The following is a 13,187-nucleotide window of genomic DNA, read 5'->3' as shown; positions in this document are numbered from 1 at the left end:
ATAAGTTTGAAAATAAAAGTGCCTTGTTGTATTTGTTTTGTGACATCCAGTAACCTCCACCTGGCATTCTGTGTACCATATTTGTGCCAGAGGTGACAAATCCCCAAACTCTGCCATCCACAGAGCAGTAAGAACAATGACGACGGTCCCTACCATTTCCACTTTCGGGCTTATTGAATATACATGGGAAGTAAGTGAATATAAACAGTCTGTTGGCAGAGTTCAGAAGCAACGACAAGTACTGGTGGCTACTTGTGATGGTCCCAAACCACGCCTGTAACAGTTAGAGCTGGGCCTTAGGAAGTGACAGGAGGGGGTGGGCAGTAAGAACTAAAGCAGAGCGAGAGGCAGGAAAGCACAGGGTGTGTTTAGGTGACACGGAATCTGCCCCATTGGATGGACCCATGTATTCATATAGAGGAGTAGTGAGGGAAATAACTAGAAAGATGGAATCAAATGGGATAATTTCCTCTAGCGAGAAGAAATCACTAGAAAGACTGCAGCAGGCCTCAGTGGGAGACAGGAGAAGCTGGACTTTATCCAGTAGTCAAGGGGGGCCACTGGAGATGGGAAGTAACAAGATGAAAGCCACATGCTGAGACTTTTAGAAGGAATGTGCTGAAAATGTAGCACTTAAACGTGAAATTGAATATGAGGAAAAACTGGAAACAGGGTGATTGGCCATCTGGTCTTATAAATTGCCTTTATTGTCAGATAAAATTCATTTCAAGCCACAGCTACCTTTCTCTTGGATATAAATGTCCCATGATGAACCAAATCAAGAAGCAAAGAGAAGTAGAATAATTACTGTTAAAAGGAGGTACGAGATAGAAAGTAAGGTGGCACAGTAAACCCTCACAGTGTGTGGGTGTATCACTTCTGAACCCCAAAACGTATACATTCCCCCAAAGCATATATAGTTTTCCCATAAAATGCTGCAGTATGACTTCACTTGAGCGTCCACATCTGCAGCCACAAGTTAAAAGTAACACGGGGAGGCGCGTCTACAGGGCCATCAGCCGTGCTCACCCCGCGAGGGCCGCCCTCCCGCAGCTGCCCAGGGTAGCACGCACTAGTTTTGTTCCTCCACAGTGTTACAGCTGAATTCCTGTCGCCGATGGGGTCCCATTGAAGTCGGGTTTTGTTTTGTTTTTAACTACCTTTTCTCCAAAATGGGTTTCAAATAAGCCTAGTTCTTTCCCATTGAAGTCACACAATTACACCCAAACTGCCCCCTCATGACAAGTGAAGAAATCTTTCTTTGGTCTCATGTTAGTATCTTCTCACTGACACCATCACACACATACACACACACACACACACACACAATGACGGGGTCCCATTGAAGTCGGGTTTTGTTTTGTTTTTAACTACCTTTTCTCCAAAATGGGTTTCAAATAAGCCTAGTTCTTTCCCATTGAAGTCACACGATTACACCCAAACTGCCCCCTCATGACAAGGGAAGAAATCTTTCTTTGGTCTCATGTTAGTATCTTCTCACTGACACACATACACACACACACACACACACACGACTCCTTTCAGGAGTCATGTGGCCATTTCAGAAGCTTTCCATATTTCAAATGCTGTTTGGAGTGTAGCTGGAAACGTTCCGGTCAGCCGAGCTCACCTCACCGGGCCCTGTGACCTACAAATGCTTCTTTTTACTGCTGCCTCCCCCGTCCCCTCCTGTCACCGGGAAACCTATGGGGAAGCTCTTTAGGACTGTCCAGTTATGGAAGGAGGGGGCAGAACCAGATGTCAGGAACCTTGAGAGTCTGGGGTTATAAGAAGAGAAGAGAGGACTTCCCAGAGATCAGAGTCAACTACAAGTGGCTGCTTTTCTGTGTTCCGAGACCTAGGTCAGCTGATGATACTCAATTAAAATGCACAGTGTAGTCGACCTCTCAGCATATCATAATTGACATCTCGGTAAGTGGTCCCTAATGAAATGTATTTAATGACTAATTCCAAAATTTAGAAATTTCTAAATCAAATTCAGCCTTAACCCTGTTTTCCTGATGCTTCTCTCTAATCCCATGTTGACAAGCGATTGTTTATTTTTAAAATGGAAAAGTTAACCCACGGACTCCTTATCTTCCTTCGTTTTCCATGATTCCTGTTATTCTAAGCGTAGACAGAACCAAGCACATCTATAAAAGCCGCACCCATCCATCCCAGATTCTAAAGACATTCCCTAAGAAAGAAAAACACAGTTGGCTACCATACAATTCGCTGACAAGACAGAAGGAAGATGACACAATATCTTACTTATTTTGTAACCAGTGTATGCTCCCAAAAGCCAGGGACTGGAGTGATCCAGCCAGAACTTTTCAGTGTCCTAGTTGGTTCCCAACTTCTTAAGAAGACCCCTAAGTGAGGCAAGAGTCCCCCTGGGCCAGCTCACAAGCAAGCCTCCCTCTTCCGTATCCAAACCTCATTTCCTTCTCCACCACCACCTTTTGAAAAGCTCAGAAAGAGAACGCCCGCAGCTGTTGGAGAAGAGAATCTGCTGCTCTCAATATTCTGTTTTAGCCTAAAGGGCTGCTGCAGAAGAAAAACTGTATGCAGTGGGTCCCAACAACCAGGGTGGTGGGCCCTCCGGGTGGGAGCAGTGATTCCCAGACCCAGGGAGAAATGCAACGGCTGAGACTTTACATGGCTTCTGTTTCGCTTAGAATTGAGGTTTGCCTGGTCTCCCCGGGGTCACATGACTTTTTTAACATCTGGTTTTCTCCAGCAAGTGAATCAGGCCTCGGAAGCCAGTTAGAGGGCCGGGGTGCAGCGTAGGTGGTAGACGATGCAGTGTAACGTGAGCCCATTTCATTTGGTCTTAAGCAAACTCCAAACCAAAGCTAACAGGAGCTCCGTTTCATTGTCTCCATTACCCAGAGCCCCTGGGACAGAGGAATTGAAGGCAAAGGTGAAAAAAAATGGGTGGGAACACAGCCTAAAAGCAAGCAAGGGTAGTGGTGGTTTTTTTTTTTTTTTACAAAGTCAGAATTGGCTCTGTTTTTACCTAGGTAGTTAAGGGTAGACTAGCTGAACCAGGTGTAAACTGCCCCCTGCTGTCTGACACAGAGAAGTACATAAAAATATCTGCCTCGTTAAAAAGAACCGTATTCTGAAGGCCGGCAACAAGCTGGGGCGAAGGCAGGCAAGGGATGGCACAGGTCACCTGCCTCCCTCTCCGGTGTGAAGATGAAGGAGGGTGAGGGAGGCGGTATTTTTCGGACTTGGAGAGCTGCTTCGTTACGCCATCTGCCGCCTTGTTTCTCAGAGTGTGGTCCGTGGTCCAGCAGCGTCCGCATCACCTGGGAGCTTGAGGGGCAGAGCCTGAGATGCAGAGTCTCAGGCCCCACTCTTGGTCTACTGAGTCAGAATGTGCATGAAACAAGATCCCCAGGGGATTCATGTGCACAGTTACCTGTGAGAAGCCCCGACTGTAACCTCAGAAGGAGTCTTTACACTAGACAAGGTCCACTGTTCCCTAAGGTTTGTAGCAAATCGAATTCAGTTTGAACAGTGAAGAAATACAACTCGCTAGGAGAATGGAATCCTTCATTCATATCGTGATCACTTAACGCCCTTATTTTCGTCCTACTCCTGTTTCCTGTGTCCTCGTGTATCACCGGCTCTTTACCATGCTGTCCTTCCCATTACTTGCTACATTTCTGCAGCACCTGCCAAACCGTTTCTTTCAAAATCGCTCCATCTCTGGCAGCCTCCTGTTTCCCACAGTCCTTGTTTGCTCAGGTCTGCTCCCCCTTTCTTCCACCCCTGCTGGTGTCACGTAAGAAGAGCAGCCACTGGGCCCTCCGGGAGGGAGCTGGCCCTGTGCGTAGTCCGAGTGTCGCTAACCCCACGTGTTCTCTTCTGCGCCAGGTCAGGGAAGAATGCCGGCTCCTGAACGCCCCGCCTGTCCCGCCCCGCAGCGCAAAGCCTCAGTCCACCAGCCCCTCGGTCCCTCCTCGCACAGCCAAGCCGGCGCGGCAGCAGACTCGCTCTCCCAGCCCCACCTTATCCTACTATTCTTCAGGGCTGCACGACATGTAAGTCCTATGCCAGGGCCCACTTCCAAATGGTTCCCTCATCAACCAGGTCCCCGATCCTTGAGAACCGTGTCAAGGAGCCATCCCCTGGGCAGGGTGGTAGGAGAGGAAGTTTTCTTTTAAAAAAAGAAAAAAAAAATTTTTTTTTTAACTGGATGAGCATGATGGGGCCCTGTTGGTTCTGAGCTAGGATGGAAGAGCCAGTGACCTAGGAAGATGCTGAGTCTGTGAGGGGTTCAGTGGTTAAGGCTGGCATCTACTTGTCTCCGCTTTGACTTCAACACACGCAGACAGCACCCTCGAGGAGGACCCGGAACGGCAGGGGTCCTGTCGGCCGTCTACTCTGAATTCCACCCAGTGCTAGAGTCCCTGACCATCACTGTAAAGCAGTCTTACACTTCCATCTGGATCCTCCCAGTGCCGTGAGCTCATTCTTTTGCACTGCAGCTCATTCCATGGTTGGCACATGCCAATAAGTTTTTTTAGAGATCTTTCATTATATGCAGTTGAAATCTATCTCCATGTAACCTTCAACTGTTTCTTAGGTCTAAAGAAACAAATGTAGGTCCACCCGACCTCTCTTGATCAGGCTGTGAAACCATGAGGTCAGCCAAGATGTAAGTCTCCTCCAAGAGGCAGCCTCGGTCCCACCTGCTGTCCCCCCATCACCCACCTCTGAGCACACTCTGGTTTCACGGTCACTCTTAAGATAGGGCCCCAGAGCTGAGTGTGATCACATGTGACAGGTTAAAGTAGCTCTCCTTGGCAGGTACTTTTTTGTTCCCTGGACATTTAAATCTTTATGGTGATGTTACTCAATTGTGCGGAAACCAAGGCAAGAATAAGGATTTTATTCGAAACATTTCTTCCAGCCTCAGACTCTTGGATGGATATAAGGTCATCAGTGGTGGTGATGTAGTCCTGTCACTGTAGCCCAAGAATGACAAGCATGAGACACTCATTTACTGCTCTCTCACTCCACCCTTGCCCACTGCAGACATCACTAATCAATCACAGCACCTGTTGGTGATAAGCCCAAACAAGGCTAAAGATTTTTCTCATCACAAAGATCCAGGCACCCACTAACAATGATTTTCTTGTTAAAAAAATAAAATATTTGCCATCTCTGCTATAGCATATTAAATGAGTATCTTCATATCCATAGTTACTGATGTATTTTAGTAATTTAAAGATTCTTTAAAAAAAAAAAAAAAGCCCAGTGAGGTTAAGCAGGTACTTTGCGATAAGAAATATAGTATTTGTTGCCTAACTACATTTTTCTACTCAGAAGTGACATCAATGGGATAAGGATAGGCTGGATGTTTTACTTTTCTTTTTTTTCCACTCATCTCTCTCTCTCTCTCTGTGTTTGGCTTTTAAGCAGCATTACTAAAAGTGACACGAGTCCTCCTGAAAGCGCTCCCGTTTCCTGCTACCCGTGTAACCGAGTGAAAGCAGATTCCATGGACCCCAAGTCCCCGTTTGGCAGTCCCACTGCTGAAGCTCTATCCTCCAGGCTCTCATGGCCTAATCATTATTCGGGAGTGTCAGAGACCCAGACCAGGAGCGACTTCCTGCTGGATCCGAGCAGGAGTTACAGTTACCCCCGACAGAAGACGCCGGGCACGCCCAAGAGAAACTGCCCGGCAGCCTTCGACCTCGACGGCCACGAGCTGGCGGCCAGCCCACCCGGGCCCGGGCCCACGGAGCCCGGCGGTAGTGCCCCGGGGTGTCCCAAGTCGGCCAGCTACTCTCTGGAGAGCACGGGCGGGAAGACCCTGACTGCAGCCCCCACCAAGCAGAGCATCTCGTGCCCCGCCTTGCCTCCCAGGGCCCCGAGGCCAGTGGAAGAGAAAGCCGCCCTCGACACCCTACCTTTGCCTCTGCAAATCGATGGTGCTGAGGAAGCCCCCGAGTCTGGGTCACCGGACCTCTCCGAGGACCCGTACTTTGTTCAGAAGGGCACGCAGGACATCTTCTCCATGTCTTACCCCTTCTCGTCACCCCTCCACCTCCAGCTGGCCCCCCGCTCCTGTGGTGACGGGTCCCCGTGGCAGCCACCTGCCGACCTGTCGGGACTCTCCATAGAGGAAGTGTCCAAGTCCCTGCGGTTCATAGGGTTGTCCGAGGACGTCATAGCATTCTTTGTGACCGAAAAGATTGACGGAAACTTGCTTGTTCAGCTCACGGAAGAAATCCTCTCCGAGGATTTCAAACTGAGCAAACTGCAGGTGAAGAAAATCCTGCAATTCATTAACGGCTGGAGGCCCAAAATATAGCCAAATAACCCCAGGTAGCATTGAACAAAACAGATAAATGTGTGTTCTAGAAGGGGAGGGCTGGGACACAGTTTCACATTTTTTTTGCACTAAAAACTTTCTCTGTAAATAGGGATAAGAGAAAACTCTTACTATGCAGATTATGATTTTGAATGGTGAACAGGCTATTTTGTACGTCAATAAAAATGCTGTACAGAACACTTAGAGGTGTGCCTTGTACATCACTCAACACTCAACAGCTGCTAAAAGACAAAAGGCATGCTCAGAGAAATAACTGTTACCCAAGTAGGTTTATGCGAGAAGTTGTGATATTTATTTACAAAATAGCCAAAGCTGAAAGACATAAGAATCTTTAAAAAAAAAAAAAAAAACACCTCTGAACAATTCCCTCCTTTGGGAGAATCAACTTTAGACAATTTATTCTGTGCTCTGTCGTTCGGATTGCTCAGTGCTAATTGTTTTACTCTTGTGCCTGAAAATGTTAGTGATACGAAATGACACTGCAGTGTTATGTGCTTGGTGGGGATCTTTTTATCAAAAGGCATTTTACAAAAGTCATGTGCTAGTAGAGAGGATCTATGATGTCCTTAGAAATCATAAATCATGACCACAATAATTTATCTGTAACTGCTGCTAATTTTACTGAGCAGAGATAAAGAAGACCAGAATATATACGTATATGTATATTTACACAATATAAATGTATGTTTTAAACATCAGTATGAGTCTGATCTTTTAGATAACATCTGTTCACTTTCAAATATCCATTGAAGTTTGGGGCCGTTAATTAAGTCGACTCTCTTAGGAAATGGGACAGAATGATTCCAAAGATTCTCAGAACCCTGTCCCTCGAAGCTCAGTCTTATCAGGCTCCATCACAGAAAACTTGGAACAAATCAGTAGAGAGTCTGTATTGAAGAATTAAGTTTGATTTTAAACCTATTACAGGCTGGGTTTTACACAGAATACTCCCGTGCTGATCAGTGTCTGGGGAAATGACCATTTCTGTCGAGTGATAATTCTTCTCGGGTTTGAGGGTCTTATTCTCCTGGTATGTGGTGATGAGGGGTCTGGAGAGCATTTCTCAGAGCGTGTCAGGTGTTCTCAACATGCTTTGTGCTTTAGGAGAGCTCAGAAATCAGACATACCATCCTCTGCTTTGATATGTGCTACATCTGTTGCATCATTTTTTAAAGTATCAATAAGAGTACTTGTTTAGTTCAGAAATCTTCTTTCCTCTCTTCCAAAGAAAATACATGATTACCGTACTTTCATTCCAACAATCCCAGGACCCAGTCTGACAGTTTTTGCCAAACGTGAATAAATACTCCAAAATATAATGGCATCAACATAATTCTTGACTTTTTGAAGGAATATAAATCTTAGAAAAGTTTTTGTTCTCCGAGCAGCATATCGTCCCTAGCCCTGTCTCCCCCAGAGTCTGTCCCCACATTCGAGATGGGCAGACAGCCACCCAGGTGTCAGTGTGACTTGCAGGACTGGCTTGTATGTTATTATCCACTCTTCTTGCTCATCAGAATAAATACACAAATGGAAAGACAAGACCCACCAGTCTAGTTTTGCAGACCTGTTCAATATATGGCTTCATTTCTTGGCATTCAAGATATTTTTAATCCATCTCATTGTTTAGAATTGGGGTGAATTGATACCTTTTCTCATTTTCCATCTTAAATCTCTTTTTTTTAAAAAAAAGGATTTTCCCCCCAACATGTCTCCCAAAATGCAAATACTCTAGGTTAAAAGTGCCCCATAAAAGAGTACCCTGTAGAATCTATCAAACTGTAGCACCTCTTCAAAAGTAACTGACAAGTTTATATAGAAGCTTCTAGTACTGCACTCAGATGACATGCAGCGCCTCCATGACTTTCATGTTGAGAAAGCATCCTTCTGTGTGAGGGGCAACTCCCTAGGTAAAGGTAACCTCTCAGAACTTGCCTTTAAAATAAAAACAAAGGATGACGTTGAAACGTTGCAAGTTTTCTTTGGCAAAACCCTGCTGAATCCGTTCGTGAATCCTTAGTGCTTGTATGCTTTTCTCAGTTCAAGAGGGAGGAATGAGTGGGTTTGAGTTTACTATGACAGTTGCCCCACATAAACAACTGATTCCTTTTATCTTTTTTTTCTTTTTGTTTTTTTTTTTTCTTTTGCAAAACCTCGACACAAAGTCCTTTTTGTTTTTTGTCTTGGCATATGTACGTTGAGTTTATATCGACGGCAACATAGAGACTCCTTGAGGGCAGGGACTATGGCCTTTCATTCACATACTCAAAATTCACAGCACCATCTGTGTGCCGGGCACTATGCTAGTATGACTTGACAGGCTGATAAAAAGACACAGTTCCTGCCCTCTTGGAACTCATATGGTTTATGTTTAAAACCACAGTTGTTGAGACTGGGTACGTGCAAGAGAGACATGAGCTCTTCTGGCAGTTGGATGGATGGAGAGTTAAGTGTGCCCTGTCCCTCAAGAACCCACAGAAGGAAGAAATGGCAGCCTCTATCAACGGGGTACAAAAGAAAAACTACAAGACCATTGAAACTCGGAAAGCATTGGAGGCAGCAGGTATCTCTGACTCCCACTGACTAGTGTTCTTTTCTACTGATTGGATTTTTTTTTTAATTGGTAGTGAGTATCTTCTGGTATCTGTAAAGCCACATGGCGCCCTTACTAGACAAGGCACGCATAGCCAGAGAGAATCAAGACAAGGAATGCAGAACAGGGGTAGGAAGGAAACAGCCCTTCCCTTCTGAGCTGCGATTTTTGCAGTGAAAAGCAGTGTACAGAGATCCCCACATGCAGAACCTTTTCTAACCAACCAGGTCAAGACTGAGGACATCTTCTGGCAGGTTCCCTGCAATCTGTGCACTGACCCCTGTGCTTGGGGAGAGTGTCCAAACGGCACTCTTTCTTGGATTCCTTAAATGCATGGCCAAAACCATCGTGACCCCCTTAAGAAATACAGCAATAAACCAAACCAAGCAGCTAAAATGTAAAACGTGGGCCTGATTCATGTTGGGACGGAGCACTGAAACACAGATCAATTCTTTCTCAGAATCGCATCAACGCCTGCACGTTCTCTCTCTTTTAAGTTGAGCTGCTCAACTTTATGAGCTGTGAAATTTACATTTAGACCCTTTCAACCCACATAGAACATTCACATTTATGGAGTTGCAGCGAGCTGCCCACTCGGCTAAATTGCAGTGTTTATTCTTGTTTCACGTAGAAATAAAACAATCTTACAGAGAAATATTATGACTGTCCATTCCAACTGTTTTCAGACGTGGGTAAATACCCTCTGCCGACATTCCAGAAGCACCTGCACACCGTGCACACGACTCCTCGAGAAGTTCAGGGGGTGGGGGTGGATGAATAGAGGGCTCTTCATTTTCCAAACACACTGTATCACAAATCACTACTCATCATGCCTAAAGAGTATGAGCTTAACATTTGGAATAACAAACTGAAAAAAACACAGGTCTCCAAAGACCACTGTGAACGATTCAAAGAAAATTTCAACTTCAGTCCCTCAGAAAAGTGAAATCTGCTGTTGGACACACAAGACTTTCAGAAACTATGACCATTAATCCCAATTTTCTAGGAATACAATGGCACCAGGCTGCTAGTGCAAGAAAAGTAAGATGCCCAGAGTGCAAATGATGGAAAGTAGGATTTTTATACTGTGGGACTGTAATAGTGTGGAATTCTTATGAAAGTAGGATTTTTATACTGTGGGACTGTAATAGTGTGGAATTCTTATGACCACTTCTTGTCCAATCACATCGTTTAGTCTTCAGAACTTGGTGTTTTAAAATTTGTCTCATTGTGAAAGCTAGAAACAAAGGGTAAACGTGATTTCTGTTAAAAGTATATACAAATATCTTCTGTAATTTTGCTGCTCTGTCTAATTCTTAGGCTATGAGTTTTGTAATGAGCTTATCAGATGATGAATTTCCTTTGTTTACAATCTCATGTAGTAGGGCTCAGATCATTTCTTAGCTATAAACCTCTTCTCCCATTTTCATATTAAGCTCCATTTAAAATATTGCTTAAGCTAAGCCTAAAAGTTGAATTCAATTAGTCAAAAATTTGGGAGTTTTCCTTGACTTAAATGAAAATGGTATATTCTTTTCAAAGACTTTTGTAACCATCTTTACAGTTTCTTTGCTTGGAAAAGTGGGGTTGTTAACTACCAGTTAACAGTTGCATTATTTCCAGAGCACTGTCTATGGGCCCAATGTGTACCTCAAGATAAACATGGTATGTTTTGTCTAAAAAAATTCGTTGTTGATTTAAATGGTTCTGAAATGTCTATAAATAAAGAAATTTTAAAAGTTGCTCTTCTTGCAATCGTTCCTCAGTGAGTTGGAACCCTGTGTGGTTTTCTAGAACCTCTCTTTCCCATCCTCATGGAGGAGAAGAGAACTTGTCTGAAGGGTTTCTGAAGACTGCAAGCTCACTCCATGTTAACAAGAGATTGAAGACTGTGGTTATCGAAAGTGGAAGAAGCTGGGAACCAGGTAACCTGGTGGCAACCAAAGAGAATCTAGTACCTGTGTGGTCAGGAATTAGGACAAAAGACAAATATAGATGGACTAGTGAGCTTTAAAAAAATAATAATGGGGGAGGGGATAAATGAGGAGGTTGGAATTAACATATACACACTACTGTATATAAAATAAACAACAAGGACCTACAGTACAGCACAGGGAACTACGTTCAATATCTTGTAATAACCTATAACGGAAAAGAATCTGAAAAAATATGGATAGGTAGATAGATAACTGAATCACTTTACTGTATACCTGAAACTAATGCAACATTGTAAATCAACTATACTTCAATAAAAAAAAATTTTAATTTTAATAAAAATACATGTTTGTACAGAAAAAAAGGACAATAGAAATTCATATCTCTGGCTTATATATAGTTTAATTTCTATAATTACAATTAGCATCACACTGAGTAGATGTGGTAGAGGGTTTTAGAGAAGGTCATGAGCGTGCAGCACGCTGCAGCGTCCACCAGTTTTACAGAGAAGTTGGCAAGTGGAGGCTGGTTAAGCTTTTATTGTACTCAAAATAGCATGAAGTAGCTTCAGACTATCTTACTGAGCGGTTCAGGGGAGGGTTGAAGGGCAGGGAGGACAATGAGATCTTAAGTCCTTGCCTGGCTAGGATCTCCCCAGCTTCACAATCACCGAAAAATCTTCCTGCCTTCTTTTGCTAGACAAAGCATCCCTAAATCATTCATTCCGTGTTATACTTAAACCTTCAACCCTTCTGCCCTATTTCACAGGGATAAAACCTGTGACTACACCCACAGGTGGCCACTTTCCTGATTTCAGGGATGTGCACTGGACAAAACTATAGAGTTGATGTGACTGGGCTAAAACGTCCAAGGACCTACCGCAAGGTTCTAGAAGTACTTACATCAGATATACACTAGGACATATGACTCCCCCAAATTGGATATTGCCAAGTAAATTTGAGTTTAGAAATATATTGAGTTAGAAGACTCACAGACATAGAGAACAGACTTGTGGTTGCCAAGAGTAGGGGGAAGGAGTGGATTGGGAGTTTGGGATTAGCAGATGCAAACTATTATATAGAGAATGGATAAACAACAAGGTCCTGTTGTATAGCACAGGGAACTATATTCAATATCCTGATAAACCATAATGGAAAATATGAAAAATGTATATATATGTATAACTGAATCATTTTGCTGTACAGCAGAAATAAACACAACATTGTTAATCAACTATACTTTCATGAAACTAATTTAAAATAAAAATTTTTTAAAGAAATACATAGAATCAAATATCCTCCAAATCCTACCTATCTGAGGTTAGAAAAAGCCAAATCATTGAAAACAGTGAGTAGGTGGTGGGTAAATTGCACTGAAATGAATTTTCCCTCAAGCAATCCCCTCTCCCACCTCAGCCCCTCCTTGCTTAGGTACTCATAGGCATCCTTCAGGATTCACCAAGTGTCATCCCCCAAGCTGATTTGGTTTCACGTCTCTGTGCTGACAGCTCTCTGGCTACCCTTGTAAGCTATAAGTCTTTGGTATCAGGGCTTATGTCTTCGCTGTCATATCTTCAAAAGTAATGCTACTTAAGATTCTACTGAATGACGGCATGATGCCATCACGTTCCTGATGGCGGCCAGTCTTCATGCCATCAAGATCAAGGCCCTGCAGCTGCATGATAACAATGAAGTAAAGTCAAAAGAATGACCAGTGAAATCTGGATTCATCATAAAATATCTAAGACTAAAAGAGAGTAAGATATGAACCTGTTTAGAGATTCCAGATCGAGTTTGCAACATTTGCCAATGAATAAATTTTTCTTCTAACAGTTTAATGAAGGCAATGAGTTCAGTTCTTTAATGAATATAAAGTGAACTAGAAAAGATCAGTGTGTTTCTGTAGGTTGACTCAAATATTGGCTCTAAAAGACACAGGCAATTGAAGACTAGTAGATATGGTTGAATGACCTAAGCTAAGAGTGATCTCAGGACCAGAAGCAGTGATGGGTAAAGATAAGAAAGAGTTTGCGTGCTCAGAAGCACAGCTGGCAAGGAGATATTGTGCAGGGCACAGGAAATAGCATCCATGGGCAGATCACAGAAGTTTAGAGCCAGAGGGAACCCTGGAAATGATCTGGTCCAATCTCTTAACTTTATTGGAATGAAACCCATGGAGGTTAAATGACCTCACTGGGATCACACGAAGTCTGTGACAGAACCAAAGCTAGAAATAAAATCTCGTTTCCCCATTTTGTACTCGTTCCACGACAACCTTGTCTCCCAATTTCCTCAACTTTTAACTTTT

At 43.7% G+C, this 13,187-nt stretch overlaps 2 protein-coding genes across 3 annotated transcripts in view; one reads left to right on the top strand and one right to left on the bottom strand.

Annotated features, from left to right (window-relative positions):
* Nucleotides 1-6,891, top strand: part of GAREM1 (GRB2 associated regulator of MAPK1 subtype 1) — a gene marked incomplete at its 5' end in the record, with an annotated part of 204,641 nt that extends 197,750 nt beyond the window's left edge. Inside the window, 2 exons of one of the 2 annotated variants that reach the window (XM_082668439.1) lie at nt 3,886-4,052; nt 5,437-6,891. In XM_082668439.1, the coding sequence (XP_082524565.1) occupies nt 3,886-4,052; nt 5,437-6,331 (1,062 nt within the window). In that variant the 3' untranslated portion in view covers nt 6,332-6,891. Of the gene's footprint in view, nt 1-3,885; nt 4,053-5,433 lie in introns of both variants that reach the window. The other variant, XM_082668438.1, reaches the window with a different exon arrangement.
* Nucleotides 6,892-12,431: 5,540 nt separating this feature from the next.
* MEP1B (meprin A subunit beta) overlaps nt 12,432-13,187 on the bottom strand; it is a gene marked incomplete at both ends in the record, with an annotated part of 66,600 nt that continues 65,844 nt past the window's right edge. The window contains one exon of the mRNA XM_082667125.1: nt 12,432-12,554. Within this exon, the coding sequence (XP_082523251.1) occupies nt 12,432-12,554 (123 nt within the window). The remainder of the gene's footprint in view (nt 12,555-13,187) is intronic.

This window comes from Grampus griseus (genome assembly GCF_964374135.1).
Source record: "Grampus griseus genome assembly, chromosome: 12".
In the NCBI taxonomy this organism is placed as follows: domain Eukaryota; kingdom Metazoa; phylum Chordata; class Mammalia; order Artiodactyla; family Delphinidae; genus Grampus; species Grampus griseus.
Note: the sequence above shows the minus strand (reverse complement) of the source record. Positions and strands in the feature narration are given on the sequence as shown.